Source organism: Lactuca sativa, chromosome 8, assembly GCF_002870075.4.
Source record: "Lactuca sativa cultivar Salinas chromosome 8, Lsat_Salinas_v11, whole genome shotgun sequence".
Lineage (NCBI taxonomy): Eukaryota > Viridiplantae > Streptophyta > Magnoliopsida > Asterales > Asteraceae > Lactuca > Lactuca sativa.
The window spans coordinates 19260608-19288312 of record NC_056630.2 but is presented as its reverse complement, the minus strand read 5'-3'; the positions used below and the strand labels follow the sequence as shown (position 1 = coordinate 19288312).

At 33.8% G+C, this 27705-nt stretch overlaps 2 protein-coding genes across 2 annotated transcripts; both read right to left on the bottom strand.

Annotated features, from left to right (window-relative positions):
* Positions 1 to 6388: 6388 nt before the first annotated feature.
* LOC111919740 (7-deoxyloganetic acid glucosyltransferase) lies at positions 6389 to 8364 on the bottom strand. Its single transcript, XM_023915323.3, has 2 exons — positions 7745 to 8364; positions 6389 to 7532 (listed from the first exon to the last, which is right to left on the bottom strand). The coding sequence occupies exons 1-2, from the start codon at positions 8271 to 8273 to the stop codon at positions 6586 to 6588; spliced, it is 1476 nt and encodes a 491-aa protein (XP_023771091.1). The 5' UTR covers positions 8274 to 8364; the 3' UTR covers positions 6389 to 6585.
* Positions 8365 to 18113: 9749 nt separating this feature from the next.
* Positions 18114 to 27073, bottom strand: LOC111919739 (7-deoxyloganetic acid glucosyltransferase). Its single transcript, XM_023915322.3, has 2 exons — positions 26065 to 27073; positions 18114 to 19161 (listed from the first exon to the last, which is right to left on the bottom strand). Exons 1-2 carry the CDS (start codon positions 26600 to 26602, stop codon positions 18206 to 18208), a joined length of 1494 nt encoding a protein of 497 aa, XP_023771090.1. The 5' UTR covers positions 26603 to 27073; the 3' UTR covers positions 18114 to 18205.
* Positions 27074 to 27705: the final 632 nt, after the last annotated feature.

Here is a 27705-nt window from a genome sequence, read left to right as displayed (position 1 = left end):
TCGGAAGTGGGATCGACGGAGGTTTGTTGATGTATAAGAAAAAAAAAGCGATTTTGGTAGCATTGGAGGTGAAATCCCTATCCTCCTAACGAAGCTTTCGAGCCCTGGGTAAGTGCCCTGTCTTACCTTATGTATATATTGATGTAATTATCTTTTTTTACTCAAATCTATGTTATTGATGCTCAATTCCCTCCTACTCAACAAATCAGATAATTGACCAGGTAACACATTATGTACCTTTTGCCTCCTCATGTATGTTGTTTTCTGGTTATTTTGGCTAATACAAATCTTGATTTCTAAATTCTCCCTTTGCGATGTAACATATTGTGACAACCCTAAATTTATTCCGTTACTATAATCTCATTTCCGTTAATAAAATTTATTTTTATTAAAATTTTCTGTTAACTTTTGGATTAAGTTAATTAAAATGAGACTTTTATTTTGACTTCATAAGCATCGGAACACATTAGAAACAAGTTAAAACACCCTCGATATTCATTTGGAAAAGTTTTATTACAACTAAGTCAGATTACGACAATTTAATCGGGTAAAATTTTAAATCCCGTTTAACGTCGGTATTGGGTGGATTCCCACTTGGCCACAAACTCAAACCTTATATAAAGGATGAGTGACTTCATTTAAGCTTTTTCCCACCTCCTCATAACTTTCTCTCTCTACTCGCTCTCTAAAACTCGAGTTTTGATCCAAAAACGCCCCTTCAAGCTCCAAAAATCGTAAGTAATCTATCCTAGCTTGTTGTTTAACTTGTTAAGCATGCAAATCTGTGTTTAAATCATCCAAAACACTCAAGAACTTGTGTTTACGGTTTGGGAACATCTCCCAAAACCGTAAACTCCCTTAAAGGGGTTTTGAAGCCCCAAAACCCTTCCAAATCCTTTCTAGTGTTTAGCAAAGACTTAAGGACTTGCATGTACGAGCTTAGAACACCAAAATCATGTCATTTGGGTAGTAAACATGAGTTTACGGCCCAAGAACATTCTTGGACCGTAAACACACCTTCATAGGCCATAAACACCTTTTAAGGTGTTAAATTGCCCCTTAAACACCTCCAAAAGTTTCCATGAGTGCCTAGAACCTTGTATTCCTTCATGTGATGCACCAAACCATGCACAAATGAGTCACACTTGAGTTTACGGTTTGGGAAGGTCTCCCAAAACCGTAAACACCTCCCAAGGGTGTTTAAGTGCGCTTAACACCTTGTATGGCTTAGATTTGGGTTTAGAACTTTGTATGCTTAACCTACAACCACCAAAACACATGAATCATGGACAAAAATGAGTTTTACGGCCTTAAACTCATGTGTTTACGGTAGTAAACTCCCCAAGGGTCCTTCAAGAACCGTAAACCCCTTTTCCAAGGTCAATTCAAGTCCCGATCACTTCCTAAGCCTTTGATTCAACCTTAGTAGCCTTCCTTGTGCATTGTAAGACCTTTAAACATCCAAGAACACACCACCCATGAGTTTACGGCCATAAACTCATGGGGATATGGTTTTGCACCGTAAACTCCCCTAAGGGTTTACACTTGAAGAGTAAACTCCTTATCTAGACCCTACACACCCTTAAATGCAACCCGGATCATTCCTAACTCTTGAGATAAAGTGTTTTCACGCCTCGGAGTGTATTTTCTTACTTAATTAGTAGTTAAAAGTCTAATTAGATACAATTATGTATCTCCTGATGTTACATAGGAACCTCGCGCGTGTTCAAGCCTTAAACTGATACTTAGCATCCTACCCGACACATTTCTCGTCTGGTGAGTTCATACCCCTACAATTTTTCCGAGTTATTTTTTATGTTTTTTAGGGGGGAATACAAGCAAATCATAAAGATTTTCGTAACTTAAAAACTGATGTATTTATACGATTTTCTGATAAACTGTTAGATATCTTTATCCCTTTTGTAATATGCGGAGCATAAGGGATGTTTTTTTTTAATATAATTACATAGTTTTCAATACAGTGTGGGTAACTTATCAAACCAATCAAATTATTATGGGAATAATTTAGGATCTTCATTACTTGTTTTACGGATTCAGATTTCATGCAAAGTCAATATATAAACTATGTCCGATTTAGTTTATCCATGTTTAATCTAGAGTATCATGTTAAATAACTACTTTGAATTTAATTGTTTATACTCTACTTTGTTCCAAATGATTTCAAAACTCGAGAACGGTCTATTATCCCGTGAATCAGTTAATACTAGCTTGTGAGACTGTCTTCGTTATACCCTTCGGGGTACCAGTAAATCCTTTCCGGAAGTATAACCAGAGTCTCCTGGAGGGAGGACGTGAAATTTGTGGATAGATCTATTCGGGACTGACAATCCCACACCTTAACTGCTAGCTACAGTTAGGCGGGCACGCCTGAGGTGACAAATTTTGGAATCGAACGACGCCTGAAGAACGTCAAGGAGGTCACGGGTCAAATTAGTATGGTTATATGACTCACAATACGTATTAAACTAATTAGTTTTATTCACGGATTTCTTTCTTTCTTCTATAGTCTTATTTATGTAATAAGACTACCTACTTTCGTATTGGAGGGTATTCCAGAGTTCTTAATCTATAGTTTTATGTATTAAAACTACCTACTTTTGTACTCTTGGTTTTCGTAACTTACTGGTGATTAGTCAGGGTTTTTCTTATCTTATGGTAATCGACTTACATGTTAGAAAATATGGGATTTTCTGGGAAAACATGCATATGTATTTCATAACTCAATAACAATGGTTTCCAATATTATAGCATTCTTTATCAAAGGAAATGAAGTATTTATCACAAGATCAAATAACCGGTTTTCCTTACAAAACATGCTTATGAACTCACCAGCTTTATGCTGATATTTTAAAACTGCTTGTATTCTTAGGTTCTCGTTAGACAGGTATCCCGCATTCTTTTGGAGAAGATGGAGCGTATAGAAGTCTCATCTTTACTTTTGATATATATATATATATATATATATATATATATATATATATATATATATATATATAACATGTATTACTTTGCTTTCAAACAAATGTAAATATTCCTATGTAATGTAATTGTTGTGTTTACTATGCTTACTATGTACATTGGTTGTGATACTTTACATGACGTCCTCCTCCCCGGAACGTTTCCGCCATCGGTTTCGGGGTGTGACAGATTGGTATCAGAGCCCTTGTTTATAGTGAACTAAGTATATCGAACCTTACATGGTATATAACTATAAACACTAAGGGGCCGAAACGCTTTGAACTAAAAGTATACTTTAAAAATATAAGTATTTTTACTCCAAGTATACAATAATACCTAAACACCGGAAACCGTAATCCCGAGTAAAACAAAACATAAGTAATTGGGTGTTGTGCATTGCGGTTAAACCTAGGCAGTTATGTAGTTGTGTCTAGGGTCAATATAGCCTAATCAACTATATTCATTCGAGACACGGCCAACATTTGTCCTTTTGTTTTTCTTATGCTTTTAAATGTCATCAACTTAAACAAACAACTAAAAATTTGATCATTGAAAGAGATTTAGTTTTTATGAACTTGATCATTGAAAGAGATTGTAATTTTTTTAAGCCTTAATATGCATCCTTATGGATATAAGCATAAAAAGAATTGAATTAACTTAATCTCTTAATGTCACTGGTAGGTACTTGACCGGAGAAGAAAAGAAAGAAAAAAGTTAAGGGTGTCAAGAACAGAACATGCATAATTGTTAGAAGTTTTGTTATTCTGGTATGACATGCCCATATGTTGAACCACAATGTTGCTTACATTCCTACACATGGCCACCTAAGAACAGACCATCAAGTGTAAGTTTTTATAAATAACCTATTTTTTCTATGTAATTTTTAGCTTTAAACGAAACACATCTTTTTTTCTTTGTTATGTTAGGTAATCTTTTCCAAATTTATATTTCAATTTCGTTTAAAGGAGTTAAGAAAAATATAAAAAGATGATCAAGTGTAATAAAGGGAATTTTTTTTGGTGAAAATTAAAAATATGATTGAAGAATTATAGAGATTGGATACTCTAGTGTAAAAATAAGATTAAAGGTCAAAATTGTCTTTTTTTAGAATATGTCGATTTTAGCAGGTTTGTTCTCATTACCTGAAAGAATCCTGACTATGGCTGCCACAAGAATAGAAAGGATTGCTCTGATCTTCTCAAGGATTGGTGCAATAATATTATAAAAGGGTATTTCAGTCCTTTTATGGATATTGAGGTATTAAAGATTTGGTGTAACAAAAAGCTAATCCTATTTCTGTCAAATGTGATATTGACTGCAAGTTAGTGTGGATTAGTTTCTTTGAAATGAAGAAAAGCAGAGGTGGATTGAGCTGGTGCAAAAACAAGGTTGAAGGGAAACATGGACTTTTTTGGTTTATTGTCAATTGTGATATGATTAAAAAAGAGTGTAAGAACTTTTGTAATTTTGACATGCAGTGGAGAGAAGGAATCAGTTTGATGTTTTGAATTTTTGGACTATTAATATGGAAAAAGGGAAATATGGTATTTTTTGGATAATGTCATGTCAAATGTGACATGTGATTTTGTTTTGGATTTTCATTTGGTGTTTTGGTGATTGGATTTCCTCTTGATCGCTTGTTGTTTCTAAATGGGTCTTTTAGTATTCAATCAGATGGAGACATGAGGAATGGCAAAGAAGGTTGGAAACATGTTTGTCAGTATAGGATGAGTTTTAACGGGGTTTGATGTTTGATATTTTGAATTCCAATATTTGAATTAGGAAGATGCTCATAAGATAAGGCAACTTTCTCAATCAGTACACATGACTATCTTTCCTAATATAACTAATAAAAAGGAATTATAACAATTAGATCAGAAGTGTGAGAATATGAATCGTGTTTATATGGCTATTAGGAAGTTATGTCTAGGATATAATTGTGTATTTGTTTGTTTAATTTGTTAAAGTAAAGTTGGTTGATGTTCTTTTTCATGAATTGTGTAATATTTAGATTGGTAGTTTCAAGCATTGTTCTTTTGTACCTAGATTTAGTGTGATGGATCTTATGAAGAATCCTAATGATCATGCACATTGGCGGGATACCAAGTCCACCAAGCATATTAGACCTTTTGTTTGCAAATAAAACGTAATATAATGGTAAAAGAGGTATCGATCATCGGGGAAATTGTTGTATTCAATCACCAATGCAATACAGTAGAGCTAGTGTAATAAAACAAACTAACTACAATTAAACTAGGGGGTTGTGATTGCTTGAAAACTAAAAGACTTGAATAACTAAAATGCTTGTAAATAAGCAAGATGGTGAGATGGTCAAATATTGGAGATAATTGGTCAACCAAGGCAATTCAACACAATGAACATTTGTGTGTTTATCATTAGGATTAAATATGAAGCTTATCATTTATCCCAAATTGGTTATAGCAATCATGAAGCATGATATGCGAAGATTCCTTATAGGTAGTATGGAGGTTGGAGAAGCCCAAAACACACCTTCTTAATCAAAATCAAGGATTCAATCGAAGCAAATGAACCTAAGAAAGTTGATTAGCCTTAAGAATGAAGGAATCCCTAATTCCTAGAGGATGTAAATGCTTACATATCTATAAAAGAGTCATGATCCATAAGCTAGAGATGATTTCTATCATCGTAAAGCTCTTGTTCTAAGTAAATTCAATGATTTAATGCTAAACCAAAGAAATAAACCAACAATTGCTCATTTAAGTACCAAGCTCAATATCAAAGTATTAAACAAGCATAAAAAATATGGACTAGAATCATAAACATAAGATAAATGGAAATCAAGCATGAATCCTTCAAACCCCACAAATATCCAAGGGTTTTAGCCAAAGTTAACCAAAATAAAGAAACTAGTCACTCATGGCAACAAGATAACAATCACAAAGGTATTTTTGCATCAAGAAACTAACAATTACTTAGAAAGATGAGAAAAATGTGTATCAAGCTCTCAAAAATCGCCTCCAAGGTGCTCCAATGGTGGAAAATCAAAGTATGGCTGCCAAACCTAACCCCCCAAGGTAAATGGTGAGCAAAATGACCAAAATGTCCAAAAGTATGCAGTTACGCGGGTACCCTCGCAGATTCGCACGACTGAGTCTCCACCCTCGCAAATGATGCTGGAATGCTATTGACTCTTTTTCTACACTACACCACCCCATTACTGAAGATTCCCTTGGTCCCCTCCACACTTCGCATGATTCAAATTTGACAATTCATCTTCAAGCTTCAAATGTGGATAGTCCAAGCCCAAAATAAGAATCAAAGACCCATCTTTATAAGCCCGATGAAAGGGTAAGGTTATTAAACATGAAACTATATTGACCACTCAATATATATTGAGTGGTGAATAAAAAATAAGCCAATAAGCTGATTACTCCAATGGTAATAAATCATTACTCTAAAGAAATACACTATAAAAAAAAGCTCCTATCCGAGATGCTCTCGATTACATTATTATTTATTTAATATTTATATTTATCCTAATGACGTTAATAATAGGCTTATCTAATCAAACAAACAACCCATAAACAACTCCTTATAACATTCATCGACTTGTATATATAGTGGTTACTTTGTGGTCGAGCTCATTGCTTTTATATCATCGATCAAACGACTCAAACTCATGGACGAGGAACCCATCTCAGCTATCGACTCTTTAGCCAGATTTGCCCAACCATCCGCACACTGGATGAACATGTCTCGTCTCGTTCCCATGACATCCTTCACTGCCTTTTCAACGATCAACCGATCACAAGTATCTTTCATGTCTATCCCAAGCTTCCATACCTCTCCCACAAATCGACTATTCACTTGTTGGTCCACAAAGTAAGGCCAACAAATCATGGGAACACCCTCGACTATACTCTCGATAGTCGAGTTCCACCCACTATGCGTCAAAAACCCACCAACAGCAGGGTGGGCGAGGACATCTTCTTGTGGTGCCCAATCTACGATACACCCGATTTCTTTTGTTCGCTCAAGTAGTTCAATCGGGATCTGAGATTCATCATACTCACCAGTGATTGACCCTGGGCGTCTCACCCATAGAAAGGGTTTCTCACTGTTTACCACACCATGCCATATTTCGAGCAGTTGGTTTACTGTCATGGTGGCTAGACTCCCGATGCTGACGTAAAGAACGGTTTTTGGAGGGTGTTTATCGAGCCACGACAAGCAAGTTCTATCTTCCTTCCAGACACTGTTTGAAAGGGTGGCTTCTGAGGACACCAATGTCGTATTGGCCATGAGGCGAGCTTTGTGGAGAGAGTGAAGTGGGCCTATCGGGTAAATATTTGGACAAAGTTTTTTCATGTGTGTGAGTATGAGAGCATCCAAATCTTCGAACGTGTTGATTATGAATCCCTGAGCTTGAGGAGCTGTTCGAGCTTCTTTCAAGATGAGTTGAATTACAGGGTCTGAGAGGTCGTTGGTACGACAAAAGCTAGCAAGATCCCGTCGCCGCATAATATGTTCTGTTCCTGGCACACTTTTTATAAGCTCGTCTAGATCATCCCCTGAAGAATAAGAGAATAGATTGCTGATCAATATCACTTTTAGCTTTACACTTATAGTATTTATGTAATTGAAAAGGCTGATCAAAGCCTCAAAAGATTAATCTTTTTATGTCATAATGGTCAAAATACGACTCCAATGTAATTTACTTTTAAATACTACATAATAAGAGTATGTGTTTATCACGCAACCTAATATACATGAGAATACACACCTTTGAATGGAACATCCCCAGCTTGAATAAGGGTAGGAAGATTCAAGTAAGAAGTCCAGAGGCAGCATGGACTTACGGTGTCGAAGACAACCACAGGAGTCGACGTTTCTAAAGCAATATCCACCGCAAAACTAAAGCAAGCATCTGGTATCATCACTGTCACCGGCCGCTCTGATTTCGAACTCAGGCTACCGGAAACCATCATCTCCCGGAAAAGTGGTCTGCTTACAGTATCTACAGCTTCCATCACCTCCATGAACCGGTCACCGGAGACAGGTTTTTCATGCTCAACTCCATCAGGGATTGTCTCAAATCGGAAGTTTGGGTAGCTGTTGAATCGGGATACCACCTGGGTGTGGCGGAGGAGAGGGCGGTGGATGTGCTCGGTGTTGAGGAAGGTGACATGGATGCTGGAAAGACATAGGAGTTCGGCTAACTTTAGAGCACAGTTAACTGGTCCTTGAAATGGTAGCGGAAAGATTAATACATGAGGGATTTTTGCGTTGTTTACTTGATGGTTGAGGTCCATTTTTCTTTCGAGTTGGATTGTTCAATAATTATTTCGTTAAGTTGGGTGGAAGCAGCTCACGATGTATGGTGTGTAAGTTGAGTCCGAGATCAGCAATTTAGATAACGTTTTAAAGAGATGGGGCTCAGTAGGTGGTCATTATCGGGTCGAATTATTCAGAGGTTGCTATCGAGCGTGGAAAATATGGGCTCACTAGTCACTACGGGTTAAAAATAGCCGAATGAGGAACCGGTCATATTCTCCACTCCCACAGCCACAGCCTAGTGAGACCTTTGATAGATAAATAAAATAAATAAATAAATAAAAACAAAATATTTAAAAAAAAAATATCACTAATTCTTTATTAATCTTTTCTCTTGATTTTAATGGTTGTCCTCATCTAAGTATAAGGACTCTTTGAAAAAAGAAAACAAATTAGTTAGAAAGGAAAATAAAAATGATTGATTTTAGGTAATTAATAATCAACACCGTTTTAAAAAAACTAATAGCAACCAAAAGGTTCACGGAGAAAATGAAAAATAAAAAATGTTTTCAATCTATTGAGTATTGAGAATATTAGGTATTATATGAGCTAATTAAAAAAACTAAATATAAATGTCTAAATATTTAAAAACTTTAGATTTATAAAAAAAAATAAGAAAAATAATGAATTAAAATTGATTTTTTTTATCTTTTAAATTTAAATAAATAAATAAATGTTTTCAATCTAATGAGTATTAAGAATATTAGGTATTGTATTAGTTAAATTAAAAAACCTAAATATAAATGTTTAAATATTTAAGAACTTTTGAATTATAAAAAAAATAAGAAAAATAATAAATTATTAAAATCGATATTTTTATCTTTTAAATTTAAATAAATAAACGAAATAAACTAACGAGCTTTAATCTGGAAATTTTGAAATAACAAGGTAAGTCAATTAATGAAATTGATTTTTATTTATTACTACATTTATTGTAATTATTACAGTAAAATATTATATAAAATTTATTAAAATAGAAAAAAACCATAAAATGACATTTGGAAAAATAATTAATTTATAATAACCACAAAATGACATTTGGCCAATTGAATGAGAGTGTGATATGTGACAAAAAAAACTTTCATTTATTATAGTGGATATATATATATATATATATATATATATATATATATATATATAGAGAGAGAGAGAGAGAGAGAGAGAGTGAGAGAGAGAGAGAGAGTAGGTTCAAATGTTTCTAGAAACTATTGTGTGCATGTATACACCAATGAAAATTGAGGAAGTTAATAAAACATTTAAGGGTATTATAGTAATCTTTACATATTTAATTATGGTAGATAATTAGTATGTTTATTATTCCTTTAAATATAGGATGTCAAAGTCAAAACCTGTTGAAAAAAACCCTACAACTCTCGTCTTTCTTTATAACAGCCGATGTTTTCTCTCTTTCTCTGGAATTCATCTTCACGCTCCAAAAATCACCACCGACATCAAAATTGAACCACCATAAGCACCAATAAACCTAGCGACACCATCACACGCTATCCCCGATTGATACAACAACATTGTTGCCGCTAATTATCTACTACTAATCGGTCCTCTATTTTTTGTATTTTCTCTGGTGGAACCGATTTAGCATCGCCATTTACATTCGATGGTGAAGTCCAACTGTTGAATCGATTGTTTGAAGGTTGGTCTCTGCCACCAACGTAAGTTTATTTGATTTCCGATTCTTCTATTTCTTGATTGCTTGCAATTCTTCCTCTGAATGCTACTGAGTTACTATAACGCTCGTGTTTCTGGGCTATGCATTAATGACGATATAATAGTCTAGGTCAACATTTGGAACTCGTTTTGAAGAAATAAGAATGAATTATGTGCTTTAAACTTAAATATTATGATTAAGGATAAAAATAAGCGTCGAAAATAAATATTAGATAAACCGATATTTATGAAGGAAGTTTTAGTGGTCGTGACAAGGATTCTAGATATATAAACAATACCAAAATCCGAGTTATAACAAAGAAGTTATGACATGTCGAAGTTTCGCGACAGAACCGACACGACACTGCGCGACGTAAATAGTGAATTTAGGATATAGCGATATTTGGCCTTAGCGATCTAAACGAAAGTCGTAGAATATGTTAAACCGAGAGCGTACATAAAAAAAGGTCTAAATCTGACTTCGTATGAGGAAGTTATGATTTTTTATAAGTTTCGACTTAGCAGTATGCAACCCAAAGTTCGAATATGAGATCGAGTGATTTCTAGCCAAAAAAATCTAAATGAGAATCGAAGATCTCGTCGATAGTAGTCCAACAGTAAAAAGATAGACGAAAACGGACGTCAGATGAAGGAGTTATGAATTTCTAATGGAGTTTTCCTGTCCTGTCCTACTAAAAATAATATAATAAAAATTAAGTCAAAATTAGCCGACGGAGTCTAAACGAGAGTTGTAGAGCATAATCACATCTACGCGTTGATATAAAGAACGTCAGAAACGGAGCTTGTATGCGAGAGATATGAAATTCTGAAGTTCAAGGCACGAACTTCCACCACTCTCAGAGTTCACGACGTGAAAAGAGTGTTCACGACGTGAACAGATGATTGACGTCTTCCAGAGCCTGACAAACCCAAGCTGCGATGACGCATCTGATGACGAACTAAAGTCACGACGTGAATCCAACAAATTGGCCCTATGAATAGAAACCGAAGAGCAGCCGGCCATGGTTGCAAATTCACCATTCTCTCACTCTCTATACCCTCTCTAAGCCTACTTTTAGCCCCCCAAAGTCCCGGTATCATCCCAGTACCCGAAATAAGTTTCGAAGCCCCAAAGATCCCGAGAAAAAGAGTTTTTGAGCCGAAACTCTGCCCACGAGAGACCCGGTTTCTGAGAAAACATCCTGGTTTCATCGAAAAATATTATTTTAAGAGACGAAGTGATGTCCAATCGTCATCTTATCAAGTGCGTGTATAGTCACTTTCATCTAACACATAAATATGAAATATCTTCTATAAAATACGTGCTATGTGTTTGTATATTATTTGTTTATTTGAGATGAATGTTTATTGAATGATTTATACCTGTTTAGAATGATTTAAACAATATATGTATTTGTATCTACAAATATGTTGAGTAAAACATGAGTAGATGAAATAGTTGATGTGAGATGAAATAAAATAAAGATAAGTTTTGATGATAATGATGTTCCAGTTAACTAGTGGAATATATATGACGACCATAAACTTTTCTAGACAATCCAAAGGAATGTTAACAGGCTAGTAACATGTAGGTTAATTTTTTTGAACTATGTGTTCATTAAAGTAATTTTGAACTGAGTGTTCAGTAGATGTTTTGAACTAAGTGCTCGTAATCCAAAGGAAAGTTACCAGGCTTCCAAGCCTGACCGACTCAGTTTTTCTTTGTATTACAGGTAGTGGCACAAGTGCATAAGTTGGATGACTTATCAAGATATTTTGGGTATAGACCAGTAGTTGTAAATAACTGTTGTAAGGTCTATTTAGTACTGTTTATGCTTTTGGTCTGTATCGGAACATGACATCCCGAGATTTTGTTATTTAATGAAAATACATTTTCTTTAAGAAATGTTTTTATAAATTATTGTCATATTTTGTTTTGGGAACAAATTCCACAACTCTTTTAATCAAAAGATTACTTTGATTTTATAAAACAAAGAATAAACAAATCGGTCTTTTCTGACCGTGAAATTGAGGATGTCACAGTTACGATTCTTCACATCAATTTTGCATTTGATTTATTCATTGATTTTTGATTCTTCGATTTCTATATATCATTCCTGTTGATTTCCGATTTCACTAGGATACCCAGTTTACTCTCATTCTTCTTTAATTTTAAATATCCATCATTCAGGTTGATTTTGTAATTTATAATCTGACTTAAATAATGATAGATTGTTCTTGATTTTCCATTTGTTCTTGATACTTGATTGTTCTAAATTTGGCTTGCTTAATGATAATGTCTAATAAGTATTTGTTGAAATGTCTGAAAGAGAATCTAAAGAATTTAACCTTGTGGTATGCATTCTGTCAGAATTACTACCAACACATGTTTTATGTAATTATTTAAAAAGATAATTAATTTGTCTGTGTATTATTCTGATTCAATTTGTGATTTTGAATTCCAATTTCTATTGTACATTTGGAATCTAAAATTATAGTAGCAGTAAATACGATACTTTTGAATGTAATCTATGTATTTTGCCAGAATAAAATCTATGTATTCTGCCAAAATATATTCTATGTATTCTGTCATATTATATTTATTCTACCAGAATATATAAAGTGATAGTTAATTATAAGTAACATGTTTTTAACAATTATTAGTTTTTGTTGTATTTGTGACAGGAATGGCTGGAAGAATGCGTTGAAGACCTAATAGGAAAAAATTGAAGAATGAATAAAATTTGATCATACTCACAATTTAAGAATGTTGTTAATTTTTTAAGAATTTTATTCATTTTTGTTGATATTTTTTTAGAATATATATAATTATATTAAAACTAGTAGGTGATTCGGGCTTTGCCCAAAACCTTTTTCTTTAAAATAAAAATCGGACCAAAAGTGTCAAGTTCAACAAAAACTGGGGGTCATTCATGTAAATTAAGCCATTTCCTTAAAAAAAATCTTTAAGATATATAAAAAAACAAAAATGGACCAAAATGTCAAATTCAACAAAACCAAACGACCATTTATGTAAAATAAGTCAATTCTCTCACTGAAAACACTACAAAAATCTTTAATATGTATAAAAAAACAAAAATAGACCAAAAAAGCTAGATTCAACAAAACCTAAGGACCCTTTATGTAAAATAAAAGAAATGAGAATGGTTTAAAGCAAAAGCGGAGCGAGAGAATTGAGCAAAAAAAAAGTCAAAAACAAAAGCTTATGGAAAAAATGGCAACATTTAAAACATTTGAGGCAAAAGAGTCAAAAAAAAAAAAAAAAAAAAAAAAAAAAAAACCTATAAATTTACTGTTCATAACCGTGTTATGCTTTAAATATGTATATAAATTTATAAGACTTTAAATATGTATATAAATTTATAAGACTTTTAGTCTATAAGAATATGTATGAATTTGTATTTAAGTTCGGATGTATAAAAATATATTATAATGTTGTTATTTTTCAACCTCGAATTTAAGAATTTTGTTATTATTCAATAATATTCTAATAGAATAAAATTCTTAAAGAACATCATTCGAACAAAAAACATATTCTGACAGAATAAAATCAGTTATGTTTACAAATTACGTTAGAATTAAAATTGAATCAATTAAAAAAATTCAGATTTTTAAAATTTGGAGAATTATTTATCCCTAAAAATCCGAAAATTTTCTTTTATAAATGTAATTAATTGTCCAAAATACCATTTTTTTGCTAAAATTTATGTGATTATATGGTACATGTTATCCCATTGTAATATCATACACTCTCAAATCATATTCATTGATTAATTTCATCCGTTGGTCCAGATCTTTGTTGCCGCTACCGTCTTGTCGCTATTGCTCAAAAAGTCGTCGGTAATGCTACGTGTCACCGCTAATGCCCTATGTTGCCGTGTCACACCCCAAAACCAGAATGACGGAAATGTTCTGGGGTGGAGGACATCATGTATAACATCCCAACCAATGTATAATAACAATTATTGCAACGCAACCATTACATTGAATACTTAAATAAGAATGTGTACATCAAATTGGAAATTTTTTGAAACTTGTTTGGATTTCATCATACAGAATATATATAGAATATAAACATTAAACTCTTATTGCTCCAACTCCTCAAAAACCCAGCATGTACCTGTCTACTAATTTCCTGAGAATACAAGCAGTTTAAAAATATCAGTATAAAGCTAGTGAGTTCATAAGCAGTAGTTTGTAATGAAACTTGTTGGTGAGCCAGCAAAAATGTTTGTATAGTTTTAAGAAAATCCGATATTTTCTTTAGTGAAAATGTAGTTTTATCAGTTCTGTAGTAAACCATGAATATATGTATGTTTCCAAGAAAATCCGATATTTTCTTTAGTGAAAATCTAGCGTTATCGATTTCGTATAAAATCATGAATGTTCGTTACTAAAAACTGTAGTGATATGCGGAAATACTACCTCATGTGACTAGCCTAAGCCAATCATGATGTATGAGTATTTTGCATGTGAAGTCGTTGCATAATTGGTTCTGTTTGAAAACCCTGGCTTTGGCCAGTATACGTAATGTATTTTAGTTCTATTTAGTATAAAACCGTTGAAGAGTGTCAGATTGTAAACTAAAGGTGATTTATACATAATGTGAGTCATATAACCATACTTGATATGACTAGAGACCTTTCCAACGTTCTTTTGGCGTCGAGTTAAATGACATTTGTCACCCTGGGCATACCTGCCCAACTGTAGCTAGCAGTTCGGGTGTGAGATTGTCAGTCACGAATAGATCTATTCACAAATCTCACGCTCTCCCTCTAGGAGACTCTGGTTGTACTATGATAGGATTTATCCCTGTACACCTATGGGTATAGTAGTGAAGTAGCGCCTCACAATATCGTACAATCTAGTTTACATGTAGTGTAGTAGCGTCCTACCATAGTGAAAATCCGAATATATACCGTTCGTAGAGATAATTACAGTTATGAAAAACGTGATAGAGTAGTGGTGCAAACTGTAAACTATTCCTGTTATTAGTGCATACGTTTAGTAGTGGAAGTTTCTATACTTGTTATGTTTAGAAAATCCCAAACTATACCGATTATAGTTTACATGAGTAACGTAGTGAATAGCGAATCCGTAAAACTTTGAAATTTCAGTGAAAAACGACCCTTATGCTCAACATAGTACAAAAGGGTTAAAGTATGAGAATTTCATGAGTTTTGAAAACATTTATGTTTAGCTTGTATCCCCCCCCCCCTCCCCAAGTGAAAACATTAAAAATACGGAAAAATGTAGGGCTATGAACTCACCTCGGGTGATTTGAATGAAGGATCGAAACGAAATGTTGGATGTTCAATTGAAGCCTTGAACACGCTTTGATCCTAATTAACATGTAATGACACATAAAAGAGTCAAATGGTGGTATTTCACCACTGGATGTGATGAAGAGCCATTCTAAGAACTTGGGACTACATGCACTAAGTGTTAGGACCTCAAAGGATTGCATGAGTGAGGTGTATGGCCACTTTAAAGGTGTTTTCAAGGTCCATACTTGCATTCCATGAAGTGTCCTAGGCCCAAACTTGGTTGTAGTACAAGTTTAGGGTCTTAGAAATGGGTTTGTGGTCCTATGGTGTGTGTGCATGGTCGCACAAATGAGTGTGCTGCCGCACACACGAGTGTGCTGCCACACACAGGGGTGTGCTGCCGCACACACGAGTGTGTGGTCGCACTCCTTCAACGAGATGAAGAACATGACGAGACTTTCATGATTCAAGTCCTAGATCAAGAGATTCTTCAAGTATAACAAGCTAAGGGATTGATTACTCACGTTTTCGAAGCTTTGGAAGGTTCAAAGTTGGAGAAACTTGAGAGGATATGATGTTGTGTGCTGCCAAGGTGTTAAAAGAATGAAAGGAAGGGGGCTACCCTTTATATAGAGGTAAAGGTGTTGCCCAAAAGTGAGTGTGCTGCCAAGGGAGTGGGTGTGCGGCCGCACACCCGTGTGTACGGCCGTACACTCCTCCAAGAGGTGTGTATGGCCCAATTTTTCACTATTCAACACTCGACTCATTCCTAAACTCAACCTTGGTTATATATACAAGCTTAAAACACTTAAATGACCCCTTGAATAGCACTAGAAATCGACGAAACAAGTTAAATATTAATTGAATTGATTAATTGTACAATATTGAAATTCCGGGTTGTCACACGCCGCTAATAGCGTCACCACTATTGCTTTTTTTTTTTTAAAGCAACCATTCTCGGCTATCCAAAAACCGATACGTAATAACGTTAAATGCAGAAAAACCGGTACGCTAAATGCAGAAAAACGATTACATAACATCCAAGTTTTATAATACCATACATACACCAAAATAAATAACAAAATTCTTATAAATTTATGTCATACTACAATCTCTAATAAAAGATAAAACTAATACAACGTGTCATCATCCCCGTCACCGTTGTTCCATCCTATAAGTTCTACAATTGATTCTGGATCGTTGGACATTGATAGAAGATTCTCCAACTATATAGTAAATAACAACATATAAACTTGTAAGTTAACCTATTAACTTAAACCAAACTAAAAATTACCAAATGATAAGAAAACTAACAATTACCAATTTATCTATATATCAACAAACTATCAAATTAACAAACCAACTAACTAACATTAACCTTATAAGTTAAACCAACAATCAAACTAACAAACCAACAAACTAATAATTACCAATATATCTACAAATACACATTACATGGGAACTATTAAAGAAATTTACTTTAAATAACATTTCAATAATAGCGTCCTACTTGTTTTTTGTTTCTTTTTTCCATATTGACATTGTAGTTTACACATTATATACAAATACACTCCAAATTGCATACAAATACACACACATACATACATTATACACATATATACATACTTTTTATACACATAAAACAACCATCAACGCACTCCAAATTCCACATAAATACACACATACATACATCATACACATATATACATACTTTCTATACACATTAAACAAACATGAACACAATCCAAATTGCATACAAATACATACGTACATACATACATACATTATATACATATACATGTATTTTTCATACACGCACATATATGAAATACACACACACACACACACACACACACACACACATATATATATATATATATATATATATAATACACACACAAATGCACACATACAAAACAAATTAAAAAAAATGCACCTGTGGTTCCCAAAAACTTTTCCCTCTTTCAACTGGGGGTGGTAGTCTTCGGTGCTGCAACAGTGGTGGTGGTAGTTGATGTCGGGGACATCAACAACCGACGGTAGTGGTGGTGCCGGAGAGGAAAAGAGCTTTTTGAAAACAAAAATACAGTTAATCATAAATTCTTATGGAAATCGACATTGAAATAGAAAGAAAAGAAGAGATGAAGAAGGAAACACGAACCCGGGAGAAGGAAATCGACAGCAGCAACAGTGTCGGTGGTCGGAGAGGGGAAGTTTTCGGTGGCCAGCGGTATCACTTCTACTATATGTTGTTAAATGAGAGAGAATCGTTGGAGGAATGGAGAATCGTCGGAGCAAATGATCGAGAAAATGAAACAAAATGAGAGTAGATCGAAGCAGAAAGAGGAAGCAAGGGGTGTAATCTGTGTCGACCCTTAGCGGTGACACCCAATAGCGGCGACAAAAGAATCAATACCAGCAACATCCAATCTTTAGCGGCGACATACATAGAGGGAAAAGAAGGCACATTTTTTTCGACTTTAGTGGCGACACCCAATAGCAGTGACAAAAGAATCGGCGACATCTAATCTTTAGCGGCGACATACATAGAGGGAAAAGAAGGCGCGTTTTTTTCGACCTTTAGCGGCAACAATTTTAGGTCTTTAGCGACGACATATTGTTGCCGGTATTGGTTTTGTGCGTTCCATGAGTTTCTAAGCCATTGGATTAATACAAAAATGATCGAACGGTTGGCGTTCACCGGAACGTGAAAATGCGGATTCGAATAGGTAGGCATTACCGACGACACCAATAGCGGCGACATGACCTTTAGCGGCAACTTTTCGATTTGTCGCCGATAAAGGTGTTGTCGCCGCTATTAGTGTCGCCGGTAATAGCTGTATTTATTGTAGTGATATATAATCATTGAAAGTCAATTTTACATTATTATTTCATTTTGATAGCTAAAGATGTCAAATAAAGACTAATATCAATATCATATGATCCAACGATACACATCAACCTGATAACTTTGTGGCCGAACTCATTACCCTTATATCATTGATCAAACGATCAAAATTCATAGACGACGACCCCATCTCAGTTACCGATTCTTTCGCCAAAATTTTCCAACCATCAGCACACGGTCTAAACATGTTTCCTCCTGTTTCCATGACATCCTTCACTGCCTTTTCAATAATTAATCGATCACAAGTATCTTTGATGTCTATTCCAAGCTTCCATACTTGTCCCACAAATCGACTATTCACTTGTTGGTCGGAAAAGTAAGGCCAACAAATCATGGGAACCCCCTCGGCTATACTCTCAATAGTCGAGTTCCACCCACTATGTGTTAAAAATGCACCAATAGCACGGTGACCGAGGACATGTTCTTGTGGCGACCAATCTACGATACACCCAATTTCTTTTGTATGCTCTAGCAATTCAGTCGGGATCTGAGAGTCTTCATACCCACCTGTGATTGACCCTGGGCGTCTCACCCATAAAAAAGGTTTCCCACTGTTTACCACACCATGCCATATTTCTAGCAGTTGATTTACTGTAATGGTGGCTAGACTTCCAATGCTGACGTAAAGAACGGTTTTTGGAGCGTGTTTATCGAGCCACGATACGCAAGTTCTATCTTCCTTCCAGACACTGTTCGAAAAAGTTGTTTTGGGGGACATCAATGTCGTCTTCTCCCTAAGGCGGGCTTTGTGGAGAGAGTGCAATGGGCCTATGGGATAAATATTTGGACAAAGTTTTCGCATGTGTGGTAGTATGAGAGAATCCAACTCTTCGAAAGTGTTGAGTATGAAACCTTGAGCTTGAGGAACAGTTCGTGCTTCATTCAAGAGGAGATCAATAATGGGTTCAGACAAGTCATCGCTACGACAAAAGCTTGCAAGATCTCGTCTCCGTATGATATGTTCAGTTCCTGGCACACTTTTTATAAGCTCATCTAAATTACCTCCTGAAGAGAAATAAAATACATTGTCAAACACCATTTTAGTCTTATACTTAATTATCACATTTAGAAGCCACTAATAACATCAATACATCGTATTTATGTTACAGTTGTGTAGTTTAATTTTATATAAATTATTTTTTAATTTATAAAGATTTAATGAATACTCTTATAATTATTAGCTTGTAACAAATTTGAATCACGAATTATATTATTAAACCATTGTAAGAAAACAAATTATATAATTAATTCGAACTATCATGCATATTATTAAACATCACTGAAAAATATTTTAACACATTTGAATTAATCCTTCAGCTAAGACATAATAATGCAGTAAAGCTCTTTCCAATTCACATCATATATGATTCTTTACATTTTTTAGTTGTAACCTACTAAGTGTATCATACTAGCTATTATAAAAATCCTTAGTAAAGTCAGTTTTGAAGCAACTTCTATAATGATAGCATAGATAATTCTGAAAAAACTTTCATAAATATTGAATATGTATAGAAATGCTAGACTTATACTCATAATCATCTTACCGTACATATTTAATAATTTAAAACTACTTGAAATTAAGTTTCAAAAGCTTTTTGAAAACTTATTCCAAGTCTGAAGCTACTTGACATCTTCAATATAGTTTCATAGTTATGTCTCAACATAGTTAGAGATCCGCCGAAGTTATAAGTAAAAGTGACAAAACGTACTCATCCAAATCTAGCTTATGTGTCGAATGGTCGATGTACACGTATCAATACATTATTTGACTAATTGGTGCTTCAAATTAATTTTATTAACTTTTTAACTTTTTTATTAAATGGTGCCATTTTCCAAGTAAATATGATTCACATGTATCATAGGATTCCAAATCGAATAAAGCCAAAAGTCCATCTAAATAGAGTCCAAGATTTATATTTGATATTTGTATTGCCTTACCAAAAATGAAAGAGTTGAATTATAAAATCTTGTTTAGATAATCTGATGTCATCATTCATGTTTAGATATATGCTATGAATTAGTGAAACAATTTTTAGTCGAGTTAGAAAATTCTGAACACACTAAGAGCTTCTCAAGCATATTGTGTTTATGAGATCCTATGGCAATAGATGTAACATTTTCATGCACTCCCAATAAGGGCTCTATTCAACCTTTTAACGACTCTGCTAATATGGAATTATGTGTATATTTATCTCCTTTTCAACAATAGTTTTAAAGTTTTTGAAGATAATAAATGTTTTAAATTTTATAGGTTTTATTTAAACCCACATTTTTCAAAAGAAATAATTGATTAAACTTAGAACATACTTGTTTTTAGAAGTTGGCTTGATAATTCTCCATGCACCTTAATGTACTAGCTAAAGTTGCTTTGAAGCCCCACATAAACTTTTTTTGGTACATGTTCTTTATGGTGTTTTTTGTTCAAATAAGTAGTCCATCTTTTTGTAAAAGATCATTCTCATCCTTTGTTGTTTAGGTGGCCAAAGAGACAACGATACACGTGAGATTCTTTTTCCGGTACTTCTTCATATTGTATATAATGACAAATAGAACATCATGTTCTTACGTATATTTATGTGTATATTCAACCCTAATCTAGAGTGAAAATGTTAAGAGTTCCATCAAATAGCAAGATGGATAACTCCTCTTCCCTTGAATTTTTCCTAAACATAAAAAATTGTTCTTAAGTTTAGAAATGTATTAGACATAAGAGACTACATAGGTGATTGTATTTATCACATCCTTATTCTTCTTTTGGCTACCATATCAATCTCCATATCATTATCTATGACCATTTTTTTTTACTGAACTCTTCATTTAAAATTTAAAATCCATTCCTTTTTCTTAATTATATGATTGTTGTAGAATGTCTAGGAACCAAACTTCTCCTTGTTGCATTTTATGAGACTCTTCATAATACATTAATAAAAGTTCATCTTAATCTTCCTTGAATTCAACATAGTTAGCCCAAACATGACATTCATATTGGAAGTGCTCGAACTTTTATGTATTTTTAATACGTTATGATTGCTTTGTTGAGAGGTTTTATTCTTGTACCTTTATCATGTCATCCTCTAACTTAGCCTCGAACACCAGCTCATATGTCTAACTTGTTTTCTTAAGAAACTTTCAACACATGTTCATCATCTTGGTTTCGTTACATCATTTGCTCTTGAACAATATCACTTTTATTCACCTCATCAACCTTGAGGATACTCAATGTAACATCTGTTTCAAGTATTATTCTTTTGGCATTTGATTATTCTTAAATCTTAGATTTGGTATTTTGGTTGAACGTAACACATTGGTGGAGATCCATCGTGACAGGGTCATGTCATTTAAGTTAGGGCGTGTTCAGGTGATGATGAGGACATTATGGCGGGTGGACACTAAACCCTAAATCTCGGTCCTTACACCCTATTTAAAGGCATTAACTCCTAGGGTTTTGGGAATACATTAGCCTCAATCCCTAAGAAACCCTCCCATGCAAGCCCTGGCATCCATACTTGTGTTTTGATGTTTTTCTCTGGTTTATGTGAAGTTTGGTAAAGAAGGAGTTCTCTTTTGGTTAAAAGAAGTGAAGAGCCAGCCTAGATCAAACATTTGCTTCATATCTCTTGACATTTGGAGATCTGAAGTCTTAACCTTGATCTCTAGTTCATTAGATATTGTTTTGAGTCATTTTATGGTGGTTCCGAGTCCTTCTTCTTTTTGTTCTTTGAGTTTGGAAAAATATGGAGCATTTGAGTGAGTATTAGAACTTCTAGTCGCGACTATTTTTCCTTTAGCGACCGCAGTGCAACCAAGGGGTCTGGTCGGGCTCAATGGTCGATGTTGGTTAACCGTTGACTTTTTTACCAGTTTGAATTTTAGTCAAACTTAGGAGTTTGATTAATAGACTGAGGTTGGACCTCTGTTTGGTTTGGGTAGCAAGTGTAGCTGAATTTGTGTGACTGTAAGGATTGTATTTTCAGATCTTGATTCAGGTGAGTGTTCTCACCATACTGTAGGACACTAGGTGTCAATATATGTTTGTTGTCTTTGTGACTCTTGTTGATTTGAGGATACACTTGATGAGTTGGGCCTATTTATAAGATTGATGGGTTAAGCATGTTGTTATGTCTGTTGGGTTGGACCCTTTGGGTTGGGCATACCTATATGCTTCTTGGGTTAGGCCCGTTATTATATGGTATGTGGTATTTTAGGGAACACCTAAGCTTTATGCTTACGGTGGTACGTTTAAATGTTTCAGGTATTTCTGGTTGCAAAAGCAAGAAGACGACTTGATTGTACCGTATCCATTGTAGATTTTCCGCATTGATGGTTTTTATATTATTTACTCTAATATTTGATTTTGGAATTTCAAACTAATAACTCGGTTACTTTTGTGGAATGATGATAGGTTGGTTTTATTATAATTAAAAGTAAAAATTTTACTCTATATTTTGGGACGTTACACTTAAGTTCTTTGAATCTTCTGTCGAACAAATAACATAAAAAAGTTTAGACAAATTTTAAAAATTGGTTCCTGTAGTTTCTAAAAAGTAACATTTTAAGGACAACTATAAAAAACGTCAAACTATTGGTCCTTGTGGTTTAAATTTTGTATGTAGTTGGTTTTGTTGCATGTAAAATGGCATGTATGCCCTTTGTAATTTTTTAGTAGTTTATTATAATTTATGTTAATTAAAAATAGAAAATAATAGACATAATATGAAGCCCAACCCTAACCCCCAAACCCCACCTACACCCCTTTCTCCACAGTTAAGTACAACGAGAACAACCCCATCACCGACATCATCTTCCTCCTCCTCATCCCCGTAACCTAGAACTAGTATATTCAAAGAAGTCCAAAGTGGTTAATCTTTTTCTGAAATGATAACTAATTCTTTCTTCAAAATATCTCCCATAAAACTACCCAAAACTATACTGATTCCTGTATGTCTTGCTAAATATTGTAATTTGCTTCATTGACTCACTAAGAGACTATCCTTGCTCTCTTATTCTTTCATTGCCATTATCTTAGAATCATTCATGCATGAAATTATGCTTTTTTAAACTTTATGGTCACTTGATACCTCTTTTTCATTAATTCTCATATTTTTTTTCAACATCCCTTTATCAATTTATCATTTCTATTCTATTAGTTTCCTAGAATAGGTTGTTCTTAACATTAATCTCTTTGATATTAACATGCTCGACAAACTTCCAATGTGTATCATTAGCGTGTGTCATCCCAAATGTTAATGTGTGGATTCCTTCGTCTATCAAGTTCCACATCTCCTTGTTTCATAAAAATTTCTCAACTGCAACAGAACAATAATCATAACAACCATTGAACTTTAGTAATAACATACACAAAACTTTTCTGATGATGAAGTTAGCATTCTGATCTTGTTACATGAGATTCATGCCTTTTGGAAAATCTCTTTCTTTGTTAGCACACTCTGACTCTCAATCACACCCTTTAAATAGTTTTGGTTTCAAATGTGAAAATCAAAATTTTAAAGAGTGGCTTAAGGGATATTATTAAAACCACTAAACCGAGGGCAATTTTTAGATTTTACATCACAAAAATAAAATAGCCCCTAAATAAACTTAGGTCATTGTAAAGAACAACTTCTCCTATGGGCATCCACAATGTAGTGAACACAACATAATTTAATGAATTACCACATCATCTAACTACTTTTTATACAACTATAATTTTTCCTACAATCAATGTTGTAAAACTCGGCCAATTCGACCGAGTACTCGACTCATACTCTGAAATTGATCATTGTCTAAGTTGGTTTATAAAATCTTAGGCAAGATACTCGGATCCGGTCAAACTCAAAGCAACTTTATCAAACTTTGGATTCTATGTTTTACTCTATCTTTTTACTTTATCTAATATTCTAACTATATAGCTAATCTAGAAAATAGCACATAAACATATCATATACATTTTCTTACTTTCACTTTGAAGTTTTTCAAGATTAAAATATTTATTATTTGAATTAGTTTAACATTTGAACATATATACTTTTATTGCTATTTGTCTATTTTGTGATGAACTTAATAACCTAGTGATATTTTTCATATAAAACATTTCCTGAAAATGAGAATAGGTTTACAATTTACTCTAGCCAAGTACTCCTTTAGGAAGCATTGTAGCATGCATTTTTTGTTGATGAAAAACCGATGTATACATTATTACCAACGGTGAACACCACTCCTGTTTCTTAATATGCCGAATGCATGTTTGTGTCGTTGTGTTTGCCGTTTAAAAGGAAGAAGATATAAATTAGGCTCGGTTTTATTTGAAATTAATATCTATTGGGTTGAAAGTAAAGAACATGCAATATATGTGGATTTTTTTTAACGACAGTTTTGTACTCCTTAGCCCATCATCGAACTTGGGGCACTACTCTAACGAGTAACAGGAAATGCCCTCTACCAACCAGGCTAGCCCACTTGGCCGTTGTTGCCCTATTCATTGATATAGTAGCACCTAATAAGTTTTTCAACATTTTTTTACAATACATTAAACTTACAAAACTTTTTTTTTCACATTGAAGAGTTTATTGGTCATTGACTCCACATTTATTTAATGTAAACTAGTTTTTTTTACTTTATTAAAAACCTTCCATTAAATTCGCAGAATAATATGGATGCTCTAAAACTAGTAACTAACTATTAAGCCAAACATAAATAAAAGCATTTTGTTCCTAATTAACATGGAACATTAAACTAGCAGAATAATATGGATCTAAAAACTAGTAATTAACTATTAAACCAAACATAAATAGAAGCGATGAAATTACAAAAATAGTCATTTTTCCTAATGTCTTTGCAAAAAAAAGCCAAAAAAACTCAAAATTACAAAATAGTCACTAACATCGCGGATGGATTAGGGTCATCTACTATTTTGCATTCTCATCTGCGAACGTATAAATAGTTAAAACAGTGTCGTGTATAAGCGAGTTGTACGTTTGCAGCGGACAAACTTGGGACCATCTGTGATTTTAGCTTTTTTCAAGGTATAAATACCTTAATTTTTTTAAAGCACTCGTGTTTTCTTGACTTTTAATTGGGAAAAGTCTCGAAAAAAGGAGTTATGATATAGAGATGTGATAATAATATGATTTGTGTTAAAAAAACTAATTCCTGATGCATCTTGTAGTTGTACCTTTGTATTTGTGAGGTTATACATTCGGTTTTTATATTTTATATTTGTAGCCAACTGATTTTTGATGCAAATATTATGTAAATATGTTAGACAATATGATATAAATATGATTTGTGTTATAAAACTGATTTATGATGCATCTTCATATTGTACCTTTGTATTATACCTCAATAATTTTTTTTTCACTTGGAAAAGTCCGTCCAAGAGATTTTCTCCAACAAAAATCAAGAAAAATGAGTGTTCCAAAAAAATTAAGGTATTTATACTTTAAAAAACTAAAATCGTAGATAGTCTCCCATGTTCATAGTTAGACAGGTTCATCTGTGAACTTATAACTCCCCATTACACGAGTCTACTTTGACAACTTATACGTTCACGGAAAAAAATGCGAAATCACAAATGATTCTAATCCATCTGCGATGTCACTGACTATTTTTGTAATTTTGGTGTGTTTGTCATTTTCTAGAAAAAAAAAAAAAAGATTTGAAAAAATAACTATTTTTGTAATTTTCTCAATAAAAGCACTTTGTTCCTAATTATCAAGTTCGATGTGGAATAAGAATATATAAATAATATTAAAATTGAAGTAACCTTATGCGACAAAAAAGCTCAAAAGAATTGTCTTCTTGTGCCATACTTGTCAAAATACGACACTCATTCAATATACTTAAAAATAAATAAATACTAAGAGTACCTGGTTATGACGCAACCGAGTAATTAATTAAGAGAATACACACCTTGGAAGGGAACGTCCCCAGCTTCAATAAGTGTAGGAAGATTGAAGCAAGAAGTCCACAAGAAGCATGGACTTACCGTCTCGAAGAAAACCACAGGAATCGACGTCTCGAGAGCTACATCCAAACCAAAACTCAAGAAAGCATCAAGTATCATCACCGTCACCGGCCGCACCGATCTCGAACTCAGGCTACCGGAAACCATCATCTCCCGGAAAAGGGGTCTACTCACAGTATCTATACCTTCCATCACCTCCATGAACCGGTCAGCGGAGACAGGTTTTTCGTGCTCAACTCCATCAGGGATTGTCTCAAATCGGAAGTTTGGGTAGCGGTTGAATCGTGATACGACGTGGGTATGGAGGAGGAGAGGGCGGTGGATGTGCTCGGTGTTGAGGAAGGTGACATGGATGCCGGAAAGACATAGGAGTTCGGCTAACTTTAGAGCACAGTTAACTGGTCCTTGAAATGGTAGCGAAAAGATTAATACATGAGGTTGGAGGGGGCTTTTAGTGTCGGTTACTTGATGGTTGTTCTCCATTTCTTTTCGAGTTGGAGTTGTTTGATGATCGTTTCGCGAAGAAGTTGGGTGATGGACTATGAAACTGTGGAAACAGCATACGATATATGGAGTATAACTGTATAAGTTGACCCTGAGATCAACTGTATAAACGTTTTAAAAAGATGGAGTATAACTGTATAAACGTTTTAAAAAGATGGGGAGTAAGTCATTCGTGTCGATTTATTCAGAGCTTGTTATCCAGCTGCAACATATATACGAGTTGAAATAGCCAATGAAGAACTTGTCATATTCTCCTAAAATATCAAGGGAATCCTTTGATCGATAAATTATAATAATAAATATTAATAAAATATTTCGAGAATCGGATCGAGTTATTTGATGATTCATGATTGTTTTCGTGAAGTTGGGATGATCGACTATGAAACTGAAGAAACTGCGCGCATACGAGATACCGCGTATAAAAATATAAATTGACCCTGAGATCATGAAGATACACCCTGTTTTTAGTTTTTTTAAAGAATAAAATGAAAGGAATTAAAGAGATAATAGTGTTCTTCAGGAAAGGAAATAAAAGGATTAGAAGGATAAATTTAACATTTTCGGCCTCAAAAACATCCATCCATTTTTGGGCTAATTATGAGCGAAAAAAAGTGCTATTTAAAAAGGGAAAATTATATATATATATATATATATATATATATATATATATATATATATATATATATATATATATATATATATATATATATATATATATATATATATATATATATATATATATATATATATATAAAGGTTGAGTTCATTTGAAACCACCTATATTTTGTGAGACATGAGGACCAATTCTTAGCCCTCGATTAAAATTAATATGTGGTTCAGATTTAATCAAAAAAAAAAAAAAACAAACAAACAAAAAACTGGCGGTGGCAGTTTGTGTAAATAACACAAACTTTGTAATTAACTAGAAAACACAGAGGGGTAGAAACGTAACATGGCACATTCACAAACGCATTCATATGATTTTCATTTCCCAAAACCCTTTCATCGATCGAAAACCCTTCCATCACAATTTTGTTTCGGATTAACCCTAAATCGATTGAAAAGTCGAGCTCTTTATTCTA

Bases quoted from the DNA above. Each gene is read 5' to 3' on its own strand.
- LOC111919740 (XM_023915323.3), bottom strand. From the start codon at position 8,273: ATGGACCTCAACCATCAAGTAAACAACGCAAAAATCCCTCATGTATTA. The intron at 7,533-7,744 runs GTGTGTATTCTC...CTTATTCTTCAG, and splicing joins TGGGGATGTTCCATTCAAAG to GGGATGATCTAGACGAGCTT.
- LOC111919739 (XM_023915322.3), bottom strand. From the start codon at position 26,602: ATGGAGAACAACCATCAAGTAACCGACACTAAAAGCCCCCTCCAACCT. The intron at 19,162-26,064 runs GTGTGTATTCTC...ATTTCTCTTCAG, and splicing joins TGGGGACGTTCCCTTCCAAG to GAGGTAATTTAGATGAGCTT.